The 23,348-nt window shown below is 38.6% G+C and overlaps 1 protein-coding gene across 1 annotated transcript in view; it reads right to left on the bottom strand.

Annotated features, from left to right (window-relative positions):
• The window catches only part of LOC129354388 (ribosomal protein S6 kinase alpha-3-like), a 43,483-nt gene that overhangs the window by 8,477 nt on the left and 11,658 nt on the right, over positions 1 to 23,348 (bottom strand). The window contains 11 exon segments of the mRNA XM_055023869.1: positions 59 to 161; positions 239 to 303; positions 927 to 1,015; positions 1,374 to 1,444; positions 2,196 to 2,338; positions 2,423 to 2,460; positions 2,648 to 2,754; positions 3,627 to 3,706; positions 3,790 to 3,870; positions 4,555 to 4,636; positions 4,715 to 4,831. Coding sequence (XP_054879844.1) covers positions 59 to 161; positions 239 to 303; positions 927 to 1,015; positions 1,374 to 1,444; positions 2,196 to 2,338; positions 2,423 to 2,460; positions 2,648 to 2,754; positions 3,627 to 3,706; positions 3,790 to 3,870; positions 4,555 to 4,636; positions 4,715 to 4,831 — 976 coding nt within the window.

Genomic DNA, 23,348 nt, shown 5'->3' with positions numbered 1-23,348 from the left:
GAGACAAACTGTTAGCGTGGGAACGACGGAGCAGAGGGGAAGGCGAGCGAGAGCGTACCTCTGGGCGTTTTCGCCGTGAACTCCGGATCGAAGTAGAAAGTGTCGTCAGGTCGACCGACGGCCGGTTTGAACGGAGGAGAAATTTCTCTGCGGAAAAGTTTCTACGGGAAGGAGAAACAGAAACCTCAGCGAAAGAACAGAAACAAAAACCAGATCTTTTGTTTCTGCAGAAACTGACGTTCCAGTCGATCCGGCTGAAGAACGAATGCCTCTTGATTTCCTCCACGCCGTCCGGGCCGGCGCCTGAAAGCAAACAAACCTCAGTTTCCATAGCAATGCCACGCATCATAAGCTGCATCTCCATCACAATGTGTGAAAAACTTTCTCGAAATAAAAAAACCCAAATATTTCCACTAAATAAGAAATGTGACTAAAACATATAAATAAGTTTGTTCCAGGTGTAAATCAATAAAACCATCATCCGACTGTTTTAATTTGCCATCTTTCTGTGAAGCAAATGTATTTTCTAAATATCACATTAACTTCGTTTCCTTGGATCACATGATCATTCTTTGCTGTTTTGAGCTGCAGCTGGTCTGGGGTCAAAGTTCAGGTCCAACTGAATGACCTGAAGGTGACCCGGCCCTGTGGGGTCAGAACAGTCCCATATCACCACACCTCCACCACCGTGCCGACCAGCTCCTCAAGGACCATGTTCCCAAATCTCCATTCTGCAAACCAAACTTCCTCCTTCCACCCATCCAAACAGTGTCCCGTCATGACCTTTAACCTCTACCGCTACCTCAGGTTAAAGGTCCGGTAGGTTGGTCAGCAGATGCTGTTAAATCCCTGTTTAAACCATAAAGCTGCAGGTATGCAGCTGACGTTCTGCTCCCCTCAGCATGCTGAATGCTTGAGCATCTCACCCAGTCTGTTGGTTGGGTTGCGTTTGAACAGGTTCCTGAGGAGACTCTGAGCTTCTGAGCTGAGGAACTGCGGCATTCCCAGCTTGGCTCTGCAGAGGAAACAGAAGCAGGACAAACAGAGCAGCATGAGCCACAGAACTGAACACTCGTGTATCCAGAGAGGAGCGCGATGATAATCTGCTGCACAGGAAGCAGCGTCAGCGGTCTGCAGCGCTGCCTCAGCGTTTTCCTGCACACTACAGTGAAAGGGAGCTGGAGGAAGCAGCGGAGGTTAACGCTTCCTCTCTGAAGACGTTCTCACACGCTCCACATGATCACATTCGCTCTTTCACTTCCACTTTTCAAGCTTTGCTGTCAGAACGCTCCAGTCCTGGCCCTGCTCCCCATCTCTGCGCTGAAATTAAAGCCGATGAGATCAGAGCGCGGCGGCTGGATAAAGTGTCTTACTTGAGGATCATTGTCATCGTCTCCTTCCGGTCTTTGCCTTGGAACGGCAGCGTTCCCGTTAGCATCTCAAACTGAAAAAGAACAAAAGCAGCAGCCTGGTCAGAGATCTGATGCATTTCACAGCGTTTAGAAACTCTGATAAACTCGTTATCCTCCCACTTCTTCCACTAAAAATGGCTTCAAGGCTCCTACACTTTCTTTAACAGTGAGGAAAAGCAGCAAGGAATATCCGACAGGAAGTTGCTGTTTGAGTCGTTATGAGATTCTTCTGCTTCAGTTCAAGGTTTAGAGGAGAGCAAAGCTAAAAATACAACAGTTCTCTGTGTTTTATCATCACACTTCATTTCTACATCCCTGTAGATGAACATCGAGTGAACATTGCAGATTAGAGGAAGCTAATGCTAAACTGCTAACTTCAACTAAACTTGCAGTATGTCTTCCCTCGAAAGAGTATAACCCTTGATCCCCAATTTGACTTTAACCTTTGACCTGCTGGCTGGGAAATGGAGCTTCTGTCTGAAATGTTTTCCTCTTATAGATAACATTTCTCTCTGTTATGAACTTCTAATTGCTTAGAAATCCATTATAATCCTTTCCAGATTGTTTAATGTGGTTTAATATAAACTGTTGGTGTCGAATCTGTTGTGATTTCTTTTATGCAATGACTGCAAATTAATAACAACCATTTAGATTGGAGTTTAAAAGCTATCAAACTGACTCAAACTTAGTCAGTTTTTTAGCTAAATCTAAACAGACTCAGATCTGAACTGGATGTCCAACAGTTTTACTCTCTCATTTCTCCGTTTCGCCGCCTGGCCTCACCATGAGTACGCCGTACGACCACCAGTCGGCGCTGTGCGTGTGTCCCCGCCGGTTCACCACCTCGGGCGCCATGTACTCCACCGTCCCGCAGAAGGAGTAGGCCTTGTTCTCGTGGTCTATCGACTCTTTGCTCAGGCCGAAGTCTGAGGACGAGAGGAAACGTCAGCGGAGGATCGGTTGAAATGAGCAGCAGGGGAACAGCGTGGAGCGAGAAGAGAAGCACCGACCTGTCAGCTTGATGTGTCCGGCCTCGTCCAGCAGGATGCTGGAAACACAGAGGCGCTTTAACGTATCAGGGTTATGAAACCAGAATTACACAATGAACTGAAATTGTGTGTGTGTGTGTGTGTGTGTGTGTGTGTGTGTGTGTGTGTGTGTGTGTGCGTGCGTGCGTGTGTGTGTGTGTGTGTGTGTGTGTGTGTGTGTGCGTGCGTGTGTGTGTGTGTACTCACTTTTCAGGCTTCAGGTCTCTGTAAATGATGCCGAGGCCGTGAAGGTGGTCGAGGGCCAGCGCGAGCTCTGCCAGGTAGAACTTTACGTCCTCCTCAGTGAACATGACCTGCAGCAGAAACGATTCAAACATCAGAGGTCAGATCCTGGAGAAACTTCATTCTCCTCAGACAAAACATTGAAAACCTGAAAAACATCGAGCTGAAGCAGCTCCTCCCCCACTCTCAAGCCAACAGCAATTAGCACCTGGTGGAACTACTGAGCTCATTATAGCAGCTGCTGCTCACAGCAGAAACTGTTAAAGGGTTAATAGAGGAGCCATGTTGGGATGACTTGGAGGCAGAGCTTCTTAAAGAGATAGAGGCCCAATTTCAAGGCGGCACACAACAAAGTCAAATTTATTTTAGATCATATTTGATTTAAAAGTTAACATAGTTGTGCTAGAAAATGAGACAATGGGCCTGGAAAACACAAAATACTGCACCTTTAATAATTTTAACAAAAAAAATAAAGACGGGAAAATTTTTACATTGAACCAACTCAGGTTTTTAATCACTTTTCCAACTTATTCCTACAATATTTGGATTGAATTCCCACAAAAAATTACACTAAAATTACCAGTAATTTGCTTTTCTATTGTTTACATAATCTCTGTCCTGCAGGAAAAAAAACTAATTTCTTTTTTTTATTGTAAAATTTATTTTTTTCTATTTTAAATTAAAAAAATATAAATAAAAAGGCAACAAATTTACGATAGATGTTCATCTAAACTCATAAGACTCTGCAGCTCTGAACAACCTTTATTTGGCCGACCAAAGTGTGAAAATGGTTTCAGACCCCTGGTCTAGTCAAAGTCCAGACCTTGAGAGCGCTGTGCAGAACTTAATGAACTGGAGAAAAGCTAAACAGTGGATCATGTTTTAAACACTAGCTCTAGAAGCTGCTGGGTGTACTTAGTTTTAAGCCATGCGGAGCGTTTACCTCCTTGGAGAGGCGGGTGAACAGGTCTCCTCCTCTCAGGAAGTCCAGGATGAGGTAAAGTTTCCCCTCCGTCTGAAACGCTGCAGATGACATAGATGAGATCCAAACTGCTCTCTGATTGGCTGATCAGCGAGTCACGAAGCTCTCTGATTGGCCGACTCACCGTAATGCAGCTTGACGATGAAGGGGTGGTTGACCTCCACCAGGATGTCCCTCTCCATCTTGGTTCTGACCCGGTCGCGAACTGGAAAACACAGAAACCTCCATATTAAAGGCGCAGCAGCGCCGCTTGACTGAGCTCCGGAGAGGAAGAGGAGGAGGAAACAGGGTGACGAAGATGAATCAGGATGAAGCAGCAGCAGATGGTGTTTGGTTGGAGATCAGCCTCCTTTCAGGGGTTTATTTCTCCCTCCTGCTTTTTTCGTCCGTCTCATGAGAAAGTGTGAAATTCCATTTTGGGAGATGACGTCCGAGAATCCACAGAAGAAGAAACACGATTCTGTTGTTTCCACAGAGAGAAACTAAACTAGCTTCAATAAAACAGGCTCACTGTGAGTCTGCAGCTATTTATACATTTATAGAAATTTGTGACTTTCAGAGCTCAGACATTTTTTCTCTTTTCTAGAAATTTTTTAAGATTAATCTCAAAATTGTATTAACTTTTTTTCTATCTCTAACGGCCAATCTGGCAAAGCTGCAGATCTGTTCTTGTTGTCATTCTGTTACAGTGCTACGGCGCCACCAACTGGCCCGGCAGACTTATTACACCATTTTCTGTGGAGGCACATTTTTTCTTTATTGTTTACAAAACTACACTGAGGTAGTTTCTGTGATTTGGTAGCAGCAGGACAAAGACTGTCGGACTGAATCCAAACCAAAACAACAGATTTTCATTTTTCAGGAGGCACGGCCAGCCAGGTGTGTTTACCTTTCAGCGTGGCTTTCTTCAGGACCTTCATGGCGTAGAGCTGACCTGCATCCGGTCCTGTGACCTTCCTCACCAGAAACACCTGCAGACGGGAGGCAAGTTCATTCAGAAGACCACGACAGCCGGACTCTGCCGCCGTCTGGTACCGGAACCGACTCACCTTCCCAAACGAACCCTGACCCAGAACTTTCCGGAGCTCGAACTGCCGCGCGTCGGCCTTCTCCGACCCCTCCTTCACATGGTGGGTGATGCTGATCTCTTTGATGGGAACATCATCCTGCAACACAAACACCACCGTCATCATGCTGAACTTTATTTTTAGTTTTACTCAGCGGAATGTGGAGGAAGAGTTTCACAACAAACACTTTTCCTTTCCTGGAAAATGATTAAAAATACTGTGACATATTTTCCTTTCTGTTGTCTTTCTTCACTTCCTCCTATCTCTCATCATTTCCTCCCCCACTCCTTTCTACGATTCAGTAAAGTAGAATAAATGCACATTTAGAAAACAAAAACCTTTGACCAGATGTCCACATCTATGGATTAAAACATTTTTATTGGTCTGATATGATATTCTAATCTCAAACATCTTGTTTTCATTTTACTTCAATAAGCATCTCTTCCTTCTTTTCTCCTTCATTCAAACTTTCTCTAACTCCTCCACTTCTTTCCTTCTTTTTTCCATTTTTCTTCCATTTTTAGCGTATTAAGTATTTATTTCTTCCCCTAACTCTATTTTTACAGCCTCCTTGGTAAAATATTAAGGTGTGAAGTAAATCCCCCAAAGCCTGGAAACTGAATTAGAGTAAAATCCTTTTATTGGCTGCTGCTCCGCCTGGCTGGAATAAATTATCTGTGATGTAAATTATTTCCTTATTTTCCAACCAAAGTCATCCTGATGTGTTTATTTTTAATCTGATTCAGCTTAAATCAGCTCAATCTACACAATAATAAAGTTTATTTTCACATTAAATGTGAATTTGTTCAACCAACAGAATTTCCTCATCCGAACCAGAACTCTTACCATTAAACTTATTTTGCACGTTTCTTCTCTATTTCCAGGTTAAACTTTGAAGTAAACAAAAGGAGGATTCTGTTGCTTCCAGTTCAGGATGATGGATTTCCATCGATGCCTTTAAGCTTTTTCTCGTCCTGCCTGCTGAGTGCTTCACATTAAAATTAATGTGCAACGATTTGACTGTAAACACAAAACATCAGCCGGATGCACCGATTTCAAAATTTAGACCTAAAACAAAAATATTTACTGTCATTATATAGAAATATTTACTATAAATTTAGTATAAATTTGACTGCATGAAAAATCAACATTAATTTTGTTTACAGAGACATCATAATCCTTTTTATTTACCATTTAGGTTTTATGTAACCTTTTATTTAATTTTTATTTACTGCTCTTTGTTGTGTTTTATTTTGGATATTTAAAACATCTTCCAGTGGCAGTGTTATGTTTTCTTTACAAAATTAAAGTTTATTGATATTTGAGAGGGAGAATTATTACTCTATTATCAATATATTGTCTCAAAACAACAATATTATCATTTATCGCAATAATTTCTGCCACAATTTATCGTTCAGAACAATTTGATATCATAACTATATTGTTATAGTTACGACATTATAGTTATATATCGTAAATATACTTTTATATATTATAAATTGGAGCATATATGAGATTATTCTGACGATTAATTGATTATTTTAAGAATGAATCCATTATTTTAACGATTAATCGATTATTTTAACGATTAGTCAGTTCAGAAAATTAGCACATTCTGTAGATTTTTTTGTACATTTCTGGTATATTATTAAAATAAATTAAAAGATACACATAAAGTAATGTAATAATCTGAAACCCAATGACAGTATTCATTTAGTGAACTTTTAATCACTTGTATTAAATAATCTAAATAAATCACTTCCAGCATCAACATGTGAAAAATCTCAAACCTTTTCATGACTAAAATTATTATCAATACAGTGCAGGGCTGATCTGGGGATTATTGATTGATTAATAGATAAGTAATTGGATTGCAAAAGGTGATCAATAAGATTTTTTTTCTCCACCTGCCAGTAAAATATATGTTCCATATTATATGCAAAATGATTAGATTTTTGGTAGTTTTAATTAATACAGTTCAGAATATATTATTTGGAAAATGTTTTTGTTTTGCTCCGAGTGTCGCCTGCGAGCAATTAATCGATCATTTAAATAGTCGATTGATCACGATTAATTGTTTCGGTCTTAATTAGATATGTAACATTTTGACACTGTAAAAAATGACAACGCAGTTTGTGTTGCTTCTCTACTTCAGTTAAACTACCCACAATCCAACAATGCGTCACTGTCACATGACCAAACAAACAAAATCGGACCAGTTTCACTTAGACTGGTTCCGCTGCGTTGAAATCTGCATGCAACACTTAAACACCAAGATCAGAGCAGGTTGCATCCGATCAACAAAAGGTGATTTAGCAGCTGAGCCATTACTGATCGATTTCTAAACTCGTTTTCATCGCTGGAGGATTCCCAGCATCGCTGAGCGCCGTCGTCCCTCCTGGGTTTCATCCTGAGCTGCACAAACATCCAGGAGCGATCAGATGTTTTTCCCGCCTGATCGTCATCCAAACAGCAGGAAATCCTGGTTGTTATGGAGACGGCCTGAAACCTGCTGCATCCAGAAACACCGAACAATCTCCAACACCTGCTGAGGATCCTGAACTCACCAACCAAACCGGTAAATAAACCCGGCATCCCCTTCATCTGCATACCTGCAGCTCCCAGGTGGGCGAACTTCTGGCTGCCAGGTGCCCCAGTGGATTCTGGGTCCTGCAGTCCCGAAAACGTCTCAGCTTCTGTGGCGCCAACATGTCCGAGTGTCGACTGCGAGGTGGCAGGATGGAGCTGGCGCTGCCTCTCTCTCTCCCTGAGACAACGCCTCCCTCTCTCTCTCTCCTCCCTCTGTCTCACTTCTTCCATCTTTATCTGAACTGTTCTCACCTCTCCTTTCCTGTTTGCACCTCTTCGTCTCTTCGTTAGCGGTTTTTGTTCCCCAAAGGGAAACTTTCCAGCAGAGATGTCCAATTTCTCTATTAAATTAGATTCAAACTCAAATCCACCGTTGAAAGTGATCGATTATACTTCCTTGAACACGTTAGGATGTGTCTATGGCCTATACAAATCATGTTCAATACATTTTTTGAATAAAATCATTCCTTGATAATGAGACTAGTCTATTTTCAGAATGAGCTCTGTCACTTTAAATCCAAATAAGCTGCTGCCAGCCACACCCCCAAATAGCTGCTAACAAATGCGCAATTACACAACCATACATCTTTGACAAGCAGAAGTAAAGCCTGCTGCACAACGAAACAGAAAAGCAGCCAGTGGTTTCTGGATGGAAACCCAACAACAAAACTTGTGTCTTTTCCAGCAGTTTTGTTGGAAAACTGCTGGAAACGTGTCAAACGTGTCAGTTTGGTAAAACTGACCAAACGTGCTGGAGTTCTGCTCTGGTTGCCAGGCAACGGTCTGTGACTCAACAATCAGGTTTTTGAAACGGCTCATTTTCAAACATCAGAAAACATTCACATATTGCCACAAACCGTTTTTAAGCACTTTGTTTTTAGAAGCAGTAAAAATCCAAAATGGAGGAATAAAAATGTGTCAAAATTTGCATAATGGATTTCCTTTAGTATTTCCTTTGGGAAAAAAAAATATATAAATAATTTAACTCCTTTTTGAAACAAACAAACAAAACAAAACATTTTATTGCCTAAACTGTAACATAACATTTTTTTTAGTAAACTCTTGGTCATTTGTAGCAAAGGAGCATCTGTTGTTGATATTACTATCAACCATATTTTTTGATTAATTTATTAATAATTAAATAATAAAAAGTGCTTAGTGGGATTTTCTTTTAAAGAATTTGAACCAGGTGAAGCTAAAACTGCGGTACAAAAAATAAATGTGTATGTTTTCTGTACAGCTTTGGCTTAATTACTGCTCTGAATGTGTTGTTCTTTCAGCAAATGACCATGTTTTTCATCTAAAAAGCTAACGATTAATCGATTGCTAAATCAGTTGAAGATTATTAAAATAACCAATTAATCAGTCCTAATCTAAATTTGTTATTTTTTCATGTTATTCTCCATTACATTTGGGATAGGATGACATTTTCCATCTAAAATCATGACATCAGAGACAAAAGCAGCTCCAGTTTCCATAAAAAGATTATGCAGCTTAAACATGTAATTTGCGTTGCATGTAATTAACTTCAGAAGCATCACAGCTCTGACTGATTCCCCACCTGACTGAACCGACGGCGCACCTGAACGCCACAGCAGCTGATAAAAACAGACTCTGGACGGCTTGACTGCGCTTGGAGGCTGACAGGTTTCTGAATGTTGACATTTCAAATCATGGCTTTGTGTGTGTGTGTGTGTGTGTGTGTGTGTGTGTGTGTGTGTGTGTGTGTGTGTGTGTGTGTGTGTGTGTGTGTGTGTGTGCGCGGGCGTGTGTGTGTGTGTGTGTGTGTGCACGGGCGTGTGTGTGTGTGTGTGTGTGTGTGTGTGTGCGTGAGTGTGTGTGTGTGTGTGTGTGCGTGTGTATGTGTGTGTGTTTGTGTCTGTGTGTGTGTGTGTGTGAGTGTTTGTGTGTGTGTGTGTGTGCGCGAGCGTGCGCGAGTGTGTGTGTGTGCGTGTGCGTGTGTGTGCGAGTGTATGTGTGTGTGTGTGTGTGTGTGTGTGTGTGTGTGTGTGTGTGTGTATGTGTGTGAGTCAGATCGCAGATGGAGGATCAGAGCTGAAGTGACAGGATGCTCATGTAGCACCTCCTGATTATAGGAATAAAAACTGAAAGTTCTGCACTTGATTCTGCAAAACTCACACAAACCAGCGGACGCAGGTGCGGCTCACCTGAGTCCGCCCAAACGGGAATCTAACCTGCAAATTTATGGTGCAAAACGGTAAAAATTAAGCCATCAAAACCGAAAACAGGCACAAAAGCAGTTAATTATCAGTGTTTCCAGCTCATCTGCTGATTGATGGATCCTGAGTCAGTTATATAAAAAAGGTAAAAAAAAAAGTTTTTTGTTGGTTAAACAACTAGAAAAGTTGCCCTTTAGTCACTGAATCATGAGGTGTTAAAACAAACGTGGCAACATCAGATTTCTCATAAATCAGAAGGAAATCAGTGAGATTAAAAACTCAAATAACTGATTAAACCGACCAAGATAAGACAAAAAACCCAAAACTAAATAACACAAATATATCAAATTAACCAAGAAAAGACTTTCAAAAATGATATTGGTATAAAAAATACAAGGTAAACGAAAATAAACCACATTAAATTAAACCAAATTAGATAATATGATGTAATAATATTAACTCCAGATATAAGAAGATGCGAAAAGATAAAATATACAACAAATGAAATACAAGACAAACTAAGATTAGCAAAAATAAACTAAGATAAACAAATGATCCAACATACAAAAAGAAATAAGACAAAAAGCTAAAGTAAAATAGGCTAAATTAAGATACATTAATAAGATTTTGCAAGCAAAGCTTAAAACAAGATAAGCAGAGTTAATCTTAAATTATCTAAAAAACTCAGATTAGCTAAACTAAGCACAGTTAAACTAAAATAAACTAAAAGAAGGCGAGGTTTGTTTAGTATGACATAAAGATTGTTGGAGCTAAAATAAGAAAAAGAAACCAAGTAAGACAAGATCATCAAAGCTTACTACAGTAAACTGCAATAAAGTAAGCTAAAACAGAATAAAATGAGCTTAAACAGAATAAAATGAGCTTAAACAGAATAAAATGAGCTTAAACAGAATAAAATGAGCTAAAACAGAATAAAATGAGCTAAAACAGAATAAAATAAGATTAAACAGAATAAAATGAGCTTAAACAGAATAAAATGAGCTTAAACAGAATAAAATGAGCTTAAACAGAATAAAATGAGCTTAAACAGAATAAAATGAGCTAAAACAGAATAAAATGAGCTTAAACAGAATAAAATGAGCTTAAACAGAATAAAATGAGCTTAAACAGAATAAAATGAGCTAAAACAGAATAAAATGAGCTTAAACAGAATAAAATGAGCTAAAACAGCTCAAGATAATCAAGTGAAAATCATTTTGATCCATAGTTCTCCATTCTTCTTGGTTCAAAAACCCTTTAAAGAAAAGACGCCTCGTGTTTTTGTGACCAACTCACAGAGACAAAGAGCCTAAACATCCTCAAAACACAACCGGACCAACCCTTGAGTTTACGAGCCGTTTTATGCCTGAATGATTCATATGTGAGAGAAATGTTCCTTCACAACCAAAACAAAAACATTCCCCTGAACGCCGCCCAGACCTGCACTGAAAACCAGTGAAAAGCTTCACAGGTTCAAGAAAAACTCAATTTAAAGCCCCAGAAACTGGGAGAACTCCCCATGAAGGATAGCAAGGGAGTTTGTTACCAACTCCAAACTAAAAATCCAATATGGTTTTAAATACAAAATATTTCCACATCGGATAGTTTGTATCTTTAGCTGCGGAGTCAAAGTCGACATTTCCTTTATTCTGTGACTCAGGTGATAATTTCAGTAACAGGCTTCACATCGTCCACTGTGAGATAATATAATTATAATTAAGAGGCCATGTGAGCAAACTCAATCAGCTGAGCAAACCTTCCCAGTGGAAACATTACGCAGCAATAATATTAAATCAACACAAACCGTGAGCCGATTTTCATCCTGTGAGCAAAGAGATAATAACGTTTCTGAAACAAACCTGGAAATATCACCAACAAACAGGAAAAAATCTAACACTATCTGAAATGTAAAGAATACAACAAAAACTAGAGGAAAGAGCTGCAACGTTCTGTAGGGTGAGAAGGAAATTCCTGTTTCCAGATTATTGCGTTTATTCACCGTGTTTACAGCCAGATCATTTACCTTTTATTACAGGTAATCGCAAGTTGTAAAGGTTTATTCTGCAAACATGAAGGCAAACAGAAATAATCTGACTTTCTAACAGAATATTACTGAAGATAAATCAGTCTATGACAGGAACTGAGTTGATAAAATTAATTAGATTAAACATCTTTGTCTGGGTTGTTTTCCTCTTGGAAGATTGTTTATTGAATAATTCTTCAGTAAAGTTAAAAAGTTCTGCCATATTATTTCATTAATAACTTGGGGAAATTGTGTTTATCTGCCAAATGAATGAGAACTTTTTCATCTATATTAACAAATTATTGACTTCAAACAAACATCTTGCTGAAAAGTTACATGTGAGTTTGTTTTGTCTTGTTTGCACTAAAACCATTTGGTAAGAAGTTTCTGCAGCTTAATCCATTCTGAGAAACGTATAAAAACAAACATCTGTTAGCATTAAATCTCAGGATTACTCACAGCCTCACTCAGGGACTCTGGTCCACAACACTCTAAAGCTCTCAGTTTCTCCAGCCCGGGTTTCTCCCAGCAGCCGGCGCCGCTGTCCGACCCGGAGGAGAGCAGGATCCGCCGGAGGGACTTCAGCCGCCGCCTCAGCGCACCGACCAGGCCGGCGGCGGCGCTGGCGGCGCAGGGGGCGCAGCCGGTCATGGTCTGTCACAGAGGGATCCCCCTGTGAGCCGAGAAACAGTCTGGCTGTTTCCAGGACTGCAGCTGTAACCTTCCACCCAGAGTTTCCAGCAGATGTCCTGGAGATCCCCGCTGCTGCTGACCAATCAACAAACACCAGGAGCACAACTCCCACTGCAAATTCCCCATCCGCACCACAAATACCCCAACATGGGAAGGTGGCTATCTGTGCACAGAAGGAAGCCTCGATTTCTTATTTACATACAAAAAATAAACAAGCCGACTGTTTGAACTCTAAAACTTGTTCTAATTCATAAACTGAAATACTAGAAAGAACCAAAAACTATTAGCAGAGTTACTAAAAAGAATCAAGATAAATAAATAAAACTGATGATCTGGAGACTAAAACTCCACCATCTGCTCCACCTGCAGCTGCTGCGGTTCAGTCAAACCAACCTGTACCCCTCCTGGCCTGTGGGGGCGCTGCACCAAGAACCACTGCAGGAAACGACACAGAAACCTCTGAAGACACTGAGAGCAACTTCCTTCTTCACCAGATAGAAAATAAAACATTGACTAACGACAAAGAGACATTCCTACAGTCAGCATTAGGCTAGTATGTTTGTTTTGGTTGAATTTACCCAGAATGCCCTGCGCTGCAGTCCACTTCCTGCTTCTGGAGCACTTTCTGGTCTGCTTGTTATTCACACATGAATTCAGAGCAAACCAGAGTTCACTTCAACCGAACCCAGACCAAGGTTTGTAGGCAGATCCCTTCCCCAAATGAACCGGGCTTTGACTAGGCAAAGGCAATAGAGCCCCTTCAGGCTACGTTCATTCATCCTGAGCAGCAATTTGACATTAACCTGAGGCTTTTACAATTTATATTCCAGTAAAATAAATCCCCTATGACAACATTTTCTAAATATGTGCCTGTAATCAGGTTTATGGTTCAGTTTATCCGTTTCTCACCGTTTCAAAACCACAAACTAACTCACATCTTCTGGCTTTCAACGACAGCAATTCTGGCTGAATATTCAACTGTTCCAGTTCTCAAACTGGTCAATTTAAACTGGTTTGGGATTATTTTTCTGTGTTTTTTCAACATCTGGTTCTTGACTTCAGGTGGAACTGAAGAAGGCCTGACATAGCAATTTACTGGCTGATTAATTATTGTGATAAATAATAATACTCTTGTTTTAACACCTTTAATATGCTGATAATGACATAATGATGCAAGTTGGACTTAACACTGGAACATCTTTTAAATATCTAGAAAATAAAATGAACAAAAATCAAAGAAAATGCTAAACACAGAATCTATTAAATATTAATTTGCATCCATCTTCAAAACTTTGTATTTTTGAAAAACTGGTAGACAAACCTCAAATAATAATATTATACAGCTGTTAATGAAAGAAAACATCTGGTGGAAAAGAGCTGAAAGATTCACTAATGGGGAAAATATGCAACATTAAATCTGTCATGTTAGAGCTGTTATATAAAGATGTAAAAATGTTTACAAATGCTGTCAAAACTCATGAATTATTCAGTCAGACTTAAAATATAAATAAATAAAACTCGCAGATAACTTTGATTTCTTGTCAAGAAAACCAGAGAATTTAAATAAAATCTGTTTTTTTAGATGCACACTTGATAAAATAACATGTTAAATTTTTAATAACTTCATAAACTAAAATAAAATCCATTGAATATTTTATTTTTCCAGCTCCGGTGAAGCAGATGAATAAATCCATTTGACGCAAACCCAGAAACTGAGACATGTTTAAAGCTCCCAGCTGATCTTCTGCCATAGAAACACAATGCAGCCCCCCCACCGCCGCGACCTTTGACCCCGCAGGCAGGAAATCCTCCACCTGTCAGCGCCCGTCTCTCCCAAACACAATGTACACAATGCTGCTGACGGTCCGCCTGACATTTCTTGGATTACCTCCACCTGTTGTCGCCTCGGCTCCCTGTGAACTGGTTTCCACTGGAACCAGTGGGACTGGGAGGGAAACTGGGAATGTAAACACCTGCTGGTTCTCTAAAACCTGTTATGTAACCAAGCAGTTAAATAACGCAGGACTGCAGCTTTCCTGTTTCTTTGTTTCTTCTGGTTGTATAATATCTGTAGTAACGTCTGATATTCATCAGTTACTTTGAAAATGATGTTTATAAAACTGTCAGGATTTTTAAATACTTGACAGAGTTTATAAATTAAGATTAAACTAGACATTAAAAAACAAACTTCTCTTTCTGGAAAAACGTTTTAGTGAAATCTCCTCAGGTTGCAGTTTTAGCTTCACCCGACTCAGGAATGTTATTTCACTGCAGTTTTAGCAATAATGTTAATTTTCCTTTTATTGTTATTGTCTTTCATTTGCATTTTATAAATATATTTGCAATATTCATTACGAGATTGAAGGAAAAATCTGAACATGCCACTTTTTCATCTGATTAATTACTTTAAAAAATTTAATAAATCCTTATTAAAATCACTTATTAGCGCAGAATATAATGATACAATGAGCCGTATCGGAACCACAAATATCGGTATCGGAAGTGAAAAAGGTTTATCGCTAATCGAGGCCGCAAATAAGAAAATCAAATAAATGAACGTAGCGTCCGGAGAAGTTTGAGCGCTGAACTTTATTCACCTGGCAGGAACAAGAGGACAGGAAGCCGACACCGCATTCACATCCTTATTAACTCCGGTAATAAAAATAGATGCGGCCGCGACTCCAGCAATAATCCCAAACACACCGACGATGAAGAGGATGAGGATGATGATGTTTATCCTCCAACTCTCTGTTTACGCTGCTGAAGCTTCAACTCCAAAAGCTTTTTCCACAATTTGACCGTCAGCGGGTCGAAGCATCAGCCAAACGTCGATGTGTGTGTGTGTGTGTGTGTGTGTGTGTGTGTGTGTGTGTGTGTGTGTGTGTGTGTGTGTGTGTGTATGTGTGTGTGTGTTGCGCAGCTTCTCCATGGCAGCAGCGATCATGGATTCCATTCCAGACAATCTGCGCCCTCTAAGCCCGTTACGCAATCAAATTAACGGGCCGGATGGTCACCGCACTGACAGACACACAAACGCTCAGGATGTGTCAGGACGTGGGTTCAGATAGCACACACACACACACACACACACACACACACACACACACACACACACACACACACACACACACACACACACACACACACACACACACAGGTGGGTCAAAGCAGGGGAACGCTGAGCTTAATAAAGTTATCTGCTGCTAAATGAGAGCTAAATATCTGAGCTGCTAGTTGGAAACAAAGAAGAAGAAGAGCGCCACCTACAGGGGCAGGTTTCCGGATATTTCTATTTAAATACACAAAAACATCTACAATAAACTTTACTCAAGATTTAAATTAGCTTTACTTTATTTTTCTGGTGCTACACTGCAAAAAATAACAAATCTTACAAAGTATTTTTTAGTTTCCACTGCAAATAGTTTTTTGAAATCAATATTAAGGAATCATTGACTTGAATAAACTCTTATATTCTTGCTGAAAAGTTACTTGTAAGTTAGTTTTCTGTTATTTTAAGTGAACTAAGACATTTTTCCTAGAAACTAGAAATACTTGGAAAGATTTTGAGTTTTTGCAGCATCCATTCATCAGTTCAGATTCTTTTAAGCTTTTTTAAGTTTCATGTAAAATCTTGGCTAAAAATATTTTTGTAACTACAAAATGAATTTCCATTATTGGTCAGTTGCAGTTCGGTCTCCAGCTGAAGATTATTTCAATAATCAATTATTTTATCACATTCTCAAGTTTTTCATTTAACTGTTTAAGTTTCTCTTGTAAAATATTAGAAATTCATTAAAAGATGAAAATAAAACAATTTAATTCCTTTTTTAACAAGAAAATAAACATTTATTGGATAAAGTGCATTAACTGTATTTTTTAATGAACTTCAAACATGAAGATGAAAAAGCTCAGGAGTTTCTGCTGGACTGATCATCAATACAGTTTAATTTATGGATTAATCGATTCATCATTGGACAGAATAAAGTGATTAAAATGAGTTTGTTTTATATAAATTTGCACGAGGTAAAGCCAAAACCAACCTGATGAAGTCTGAGTAGAAAATGCAAAAAAGGTTAATTTTTTACATTTTAAATGTAAAATGTTTATATTTTAAATTGTATATCTTTCTATCTTTTATATCTATATTGTCTATTATTACTGTATTAGCTGAACATTGTATTGCAATAAATTCAGGAGCAATTTTTATTGAAAAATGTGTTGAGAATAAAAGATTCATCTCTGGTCCAAACTTAAACATTAAAGGAGAGAAAATAAAATAAAGATTATCCACAGCTAATAAAGGTTTGAAAGTTACATGTTTTCATCTTACAGCATCAACAGACAAACAAACTACCAACGCTGTTCAGATAAACTCCCACGTTTTCACGTTAACTCAAGTTTCCACTGAGTCAGAGAAAAACGACGTAGAGGAATAATTTCTGCTTCTTATAAAAGAGACGGAGGAAGATGGAAGATGTAGGAGGACGAGCGAGGAGAGAGAGGCGGATATGAGGCGAGCGAGGGATCATTAAGAATGGATGAGGAGGAGCGACGAAGATCTTCATCATTTTTCAAGACTGGATGAAAAGATCCTGAATCAGAGCCGAGCGGCTTCAGATCCTCTGGTTCTGATGGAACCGATCCACCGCCGCCCGCTGGGGACAAACTACCAGAAACTACCAGAGCTTAAAGGGACAAACTACCACAAACTACCAGAGCTTAAAGGAAACTACCAGAGATAAAAAGACAAACTACCAGAGCTGCATGTTTCAATTTCCATTCTCTGTGAAAAACACTTCCTGTTTTAGTTTCTGTTTTGAACCGCTAACCAGTCAAGCTAAAAGTTGAGCTAACAAGCTGCTAACCAGTCAAGCTAAAAAGTTGAGCTAACAAGCTGCTAACCAGTCAAGCTAACAAGTTGAGCTAACAAGCTGCTAACCAATCAAGCTAACGAGCTGCTAACCAGTCAAGCTAACCAATCGAGCTAACGAGCTGCTAACGAGCCGAAGCAACATGAAGGTCTTCCAGATTCTCATGAAATATTCAGTCTGCGATGATGAAAAGCCTCAATATTTTAGCTTCTCTGATCATCTGAAGGTTCATTTTTCATCTTTTATGAAAATGAAAAAATGATAAAATATCAGAAACAGTCATATCTGGAGCAACTTGTGGAGGAGTCGATGTTTGAAATAATAACTTCACTGACGTTGTTGTTTGCTGACAAATGAACATAAAAGACACAAACAATCATTTTTGAAAGTCGTCGCTGCAAGCAGCCAGAAGTTTTAATGTTTTTAATGTTTTTCTTTGGCATTTTGCCCTCATTCTCTGTACCTGACAACATGAAGCATCGCTTCTCTAACAGATTGGGACGAATTAAGAGTAAAATAAACGCAGAACTTAGAAAATGGTCAAAAATACTCAAATATAAATGAAGTCTAAAGAAAACGTAGCTATAAAAGCAGATTACAGGAACATTTCACTTCTTAGGAATAAAATATGTCACAATGAGAGATTATCCCAGATTTGACCCGGAGTCAGGGAGCTGGCGGAGCGGGTCATGCTGCGGGCCTTGGAGCAAATGATTCAATCAAACGAGGCTCAGGTGTCGGAGCAAAGCCGTCAGCGTCACGCTTCACTTCCAGCCCAGAAACCGGATCACAAAGTGTCACAGAAATGAGAAAAAACTCACAGAAGTTCACAGATTCAGACATTCTGAGAACATTTCATCTGATCTGATCTTTTGATTTTGGCCCACATGTTCCTCCAGTCAGAAATCTAAGAGTCAGCTTCCCTCCTTTCTGTTTCTGATTGGACACAAACCACCAAACTCTGAGCCTTTGTCCTCCACAGACAAACAGTGACGGAATCGCACCATAATAAATCCCTTGAAAGTCCAAATTCCCCCCGAAATAGTCCCTTTGTTTATGTTTAAAGGCCCAAGGGAGAGAAATGTGTGAGCAACGCAGAGACTGAAATGTTTCTGCAGCAGCAACACAGTCACAGAAAAAACCACATTCATGACCTTTAAAAGGCTTCAATCAGCAGCAAAGAGCCTTTTCAGCCAGTCGTGAACATCAGCAGGCCGTGGAAACAAAGGACGATATTAAACATAATTACATCTTTAATGTACCAAAATAATTAAATACAATCAGATTTTTACCACAGCAAATTAGGGATACTGTGGATGAAAAAAAATAACAAAAAGGACGAGGAAATTTGCTAGAAAAAAAATTTACATTTTGAGATAAATCTCAAGTTAAATACATTTTCTACAAAAAAAAAATAAATAAATTTCTGAGCTGGAAAAAAATCTGAGATTTTGAGAAAGTTTTATACACGAAAAAAAACTTTTAGTTTGAAAAGTCAAAAATTTGCTTTCAAAGAGCACGTTTTGAGATTAGTATAGAAATTTTCTAGAGCAGAAAAACTTCAAACTTTTAAAAATTGCTAGAAAAATTTTTGAAATTTTATATTAAAAACATATTTTCAAAAAAAAAAAAAGAGTTGTAACGTTCTGAGTAAGAAACGTTGCAAGAGAAATCTCAGACTTTGAGATTATTCTCAGAAATTTCCTTATTTTTTCAAAAAAATTTATTAGATTAATTGCAAGCTTTCAAAATTTGGAAGTTTTTTTGTAGCCAATTTTCAAATTTCCAAACTCAGAAATTTACAAGGTTTTCTACAAAGTTTCTATCATTTTTGGAGAAATTTACTTCTAATTTTTCTATATCTACTGTAAATACAACAAAAAAATGCAAATAAAATTCCTCCGACATCCTCAGGCTTCAGCCGGAAGGTTGCAAAGTTAAAGCAGAAGAGTTTCATCGGACCAGAACCGGATCAGACCGGAGCGCCGGCCCGTCGGCCCGGCAGGTGCACTCTACCTGGTACTGTCTGTTCCTGACGTAAAACAAAGTCTTCATGGCGTCGGTCCGCCGCAGCCGCCACGCTCACACTGACTAAAGCTTCAAACGCAGACGCTTTAAATCCGTCCAGCTGTTCGGCGGTAAGAGCACGTCCTGTGATTGTTTCCCTGCTCAACATCTGCGCAGGAAGGGACACATCTGGCCCGCCCGCGACACGCAAACAGCCCGGACACAAGCAAACGTCCAGCGGCAGGAAACACGCGACTGTCCGCTCATTCTGAGAATAAAAGGACAAATTAAAGCAGAGCGAGACGACAGTTTGGGAGGAAATCCAGGAAATGAAACATGAAAGTCTGAAAGTCAGAGAGGAAGACTACAGGAGGAAGGCTGAAGGCCAAACACTTCAGGATTTATTTATTTCCACACAATATAAAACAAAACTACTTCAGAAAAAGATGAACAATGTTTTAATTCCTGTCAATGGTAAGAGCACAAAGTGGAAAACAGGAACTTAAGTTTATCATACTTTCATTTTGTTATCCATAAATCAAACAGCAGATTATTTCCTGCAGAAGTTTTCTAAAACCAAGTCTGCAGACAAACTCATAAGAGAAAATCTAACTATTTTTATTTATTTAGAAAGTTGCTTTTATAAAATGTTTATATATAAAACAGTTTAATTTATTTCAAATGTCAATCCCATCCAACTGAAGGATAATTGTTTTATTCATCCTGATAATTAGGGAAGGAATTTCTACTGACTACAATGCTAAATAAATGCAGTATTTGCCATTTATGTTGTTAATTTAAGTTAAAACATTAAAAAACATAGAATGTCCTAAATCTACTTAAATTTAGAGGCATATTTTCAGAAAACCTTTATGTTTTATTTACATCCATTCATGTAGCTAGCCTGCACGCCGCTGCTTTACAGTCAAACTTTTTAAAACCGTCTTATTGTCCGGTCATGGAAACAATCTGGAAAACAACCAAATATTTTCATTTAAAATAGAACATTATGTGTGGAAACGTGCAAAAGTTTCAGTTAGTCTTTTTCTTTTTGTTTGAAGATTTCAGATTTTGTGCAAAACTCCTGATTCATGTTTCTTGAATCTTAAAGCTTTAAAGCAACCAGACTCCCCAGCTGAGAGAAAAATTGAATCAAAATACAAAAAAAAAACTTTACAAATCTTCAGAAATTGGCCAAGCAGAGGACAAATAAAGTCAAAGAGCATAAAACAAATCCTAGTATATGTAAATTGTTACTTCAGAAACTTGGAGAAGAACTGAATAAAATCACCTAAAACCCTTTTTAAAAGATCTGCTAAAATATATATGATTAAAAATCTTTAGATTTCTAATTATGCAAGTTATTGTACAGGAACAAAAGTTCTGATTATGTAACAAAAACAATCTAAAAAAAAGACAAACAACTTCCTCTTGACCTCTGGGTAAAAATCTTTCAAGGCTTTGATTTGATTTTGCAGACAAAACCACCAGAAAGACAAAGAGTTTTTATCAGTAATCAAAGTTTCATTAGCAGCATCCCAACAACAGGATGTTGGTTTTAGATCAGAATCTAATCAGAAGATGTCTTCACTGAAAAAAAAGTTTTAAAAATCAGCATTGGCTGAAAAATATCATTCCTTCTGCAAAGATTTGAGCTTTTTAGATTTAGCTTACAGAAGAAAAACAGCAAAAACTGGGAATTTCAGGTAGGAATTATTCTGCCAGGAATTATTTCTGCACAAATTAATACAATAATAATACAAACTTTATGGGGTTTTTTTATGATGCACCACCAGTCAGGTAAAAATCTTACCTGCAGGACATGCTGAATGTTTGCTTTACCAGATAATCTTTAAAGGTTCAAATGTCTGAAGAAACTCCAGGAATAAAAGCAGAAATCTGTTTTTTGAGCAGATCAAAATGTACATTTTCAACCACTAGAGGTCCGTTTTTAAGATCTGTGCATTAAATTAACTTAACACTAAAATATTGAACGTATGAAAGCAAAAGTTTGGAATTACATGTTTGTGTGCAGCCTTTGAAGATTTGAAACCAGCCAAAGGCAAAAATTTTCTTTCATAAAGTTGTTTTTAATTGAATTAAACTAAATTAAATTTGTTTTGCAATCAGGCAGCTTGTGTAATTTTCTGAGCAAAACGAAGCAAAAACAATTGGTTTAAACGAAGATCAGATCAGCTTTAGAGAAGTCTGAGGAAATTGTGTAAATAAAAGTTTCTGGGTCGCCTGGCCGTTGTTGAAATAATATTTTAAATTAGCACAATACTGCACAGGATAGTTTTGATACATATGAAATATACCATAGAAAGTTAAAGTTAAAGTACACTCTACATTCACATAAATTTAGATAAAAATCCAAACTAAAACAACTGCTGAATCTCTGAACTTCATCTTTTTAATTCTTAACACCGTCCTCTCTGGCCTGCAGCTCTCTGCGTCCTGATTGGTCCGTTCCTGGACACAGAAAGCAGCACGGCGCTCAGGAAAAGCGGCGCCGGGTTACACAGATTACATCACCGCCCATGACCTCACAATGGCAATCCCCACAATGCCTCTTTTACAGGCTGACCCGGCCGTCACCGCACAGCAACGCACCGCCTGAACCCAAACAGGAGAAGAAGAAACATCTTCCACTCGTCTCTCCTCCCCCTCTCCTGCCTCTGCCTATCAATCAATATTTCCTCTCTCTGCCTCTCTGCATCCATCAATATCCTCTCCAGCCGGCGCGGGAGGGGCAGAGGTTTCCATTTTAGGTGTTCAGGTCTGGGACCGCACATTTCCTGCCTCTCCTCTCAAATACAAACCAGAACGACCCAAAAAAACTACAAATAAACAAATACAAATCAGACTGGATGCCAGAACAGGAAAAACTTTTAATGATAAAATTGACGACAAGAACTATTTATATCTTTTTAGGTAACTCATGAACACAAATACAGCTCTTGAAAAACACTCCATCAGTCTTCTTTAGAATGAAGTAGTGTGATTAACATCACTTAACTACAAACAGGAATTTATTTGGTCATATTTTAAAATGTTTTAATTTCTCCTTGAATAGTGGAGGAAGTAGTGAAAATAATCCCAATTCATTAACTGGAATTTATCAATAAAAAACTCTAAATTCTCATAATAATTGATTAACGATACTATAAATGGCCATTTCTATGGATGGACGCTATAAAAAACAATCACAATATAAGTTAGTTTTTTTTCATGCTAGTCGATAATTATTGATCAGTTTGTTGTTTTAAATATCTGAAATACTACTAAATGGTAGTATTTGTGCTTTAAAAGAAAATTCTTCATGTTTTTATCTGTTATCTGTTTTTGCCCGTGTATAACAGTGAAGCCGTGCTGTTTTTGCTCATCTTCGTCTTATCATTCACCCAGGTCATTTGTAACCTTGCTGTAAACACTTACTGACTTGTTTACTAAGGAATGTTCCCAACACACACCTGAGTGAGTCAAATGTGGGAGGTGTGTGTGTGTGACTGTAAAAGACGCCAGAAAAGTCAGTCCAGATGGCCAAAGGAGATTAAACACCATCTGCCAGAGAGCACTATGAACACACACACACACACCCCCACACACACACACACACACACACACACACACACACACACACACACACACACACACACACACACACACACACACACACACACACACACACACACACAATGGAAATGATTTATGGCTCCTGAATAATGACTTCTGTCAACAAGAAATGTATGATTTATTTTGTCCAATATTGGGGCTAATGTCTTGTTTGCGATGTAATAAATAACTTAGCTTTCCTTTTATAATCCATTGGGAAAATGATGCCATAGATATTAGAAAGGTAGAAACTTTAGATTTTAAAGACTTTTGCACAAGATCATTTTAAAGCTCATAGCTTATTTAATACCTGAAAAACATTTGATCAAAAATATCGAGAAATTTCGTTTTCACGTACAGCGGACGCCGGCCTACATATGTAACTGCAGATATTATTTGTGGATGTTTTTATGAAGCACATCTGACATTTTCCAAAGAAAACCCTTGAGGAAATGCCGCTTAGCACAATACTGATTGGCGTTTAGCATCAGCCAATCCAGAAGCGGCATTGACTTTCCTTGGCGCTGATTGGTTGGAGAACAGAGATTAGCTATTTGTTCAGACATGGCTAACAATTTTTAGCAACAAACGCGATTAGCAACATATCGACCGACTAAAATTCAGTCAGCGAACATCAC

This window comes from Poeciliopsis prolifica, unplaced genomic scaffold (assembly GCF_027474105.1).
Source record: "Poeciliopsis prolifica strain line A6 unplaced genomic scaffold, Auburn_PproV2 SCAFFOLD109, whole genome shotgun sequence".
Taxonomy (NCBI): Eukaryota; Metazoa; Chordata; class Actinopteri; order Cyprinodontiformes; family Poeciliidae; genus Poeciliopsis; species Poeciliopsis prolifica.
This window is presented reverse-complemented; position numbering and strand designations above follow the sequence as displayed.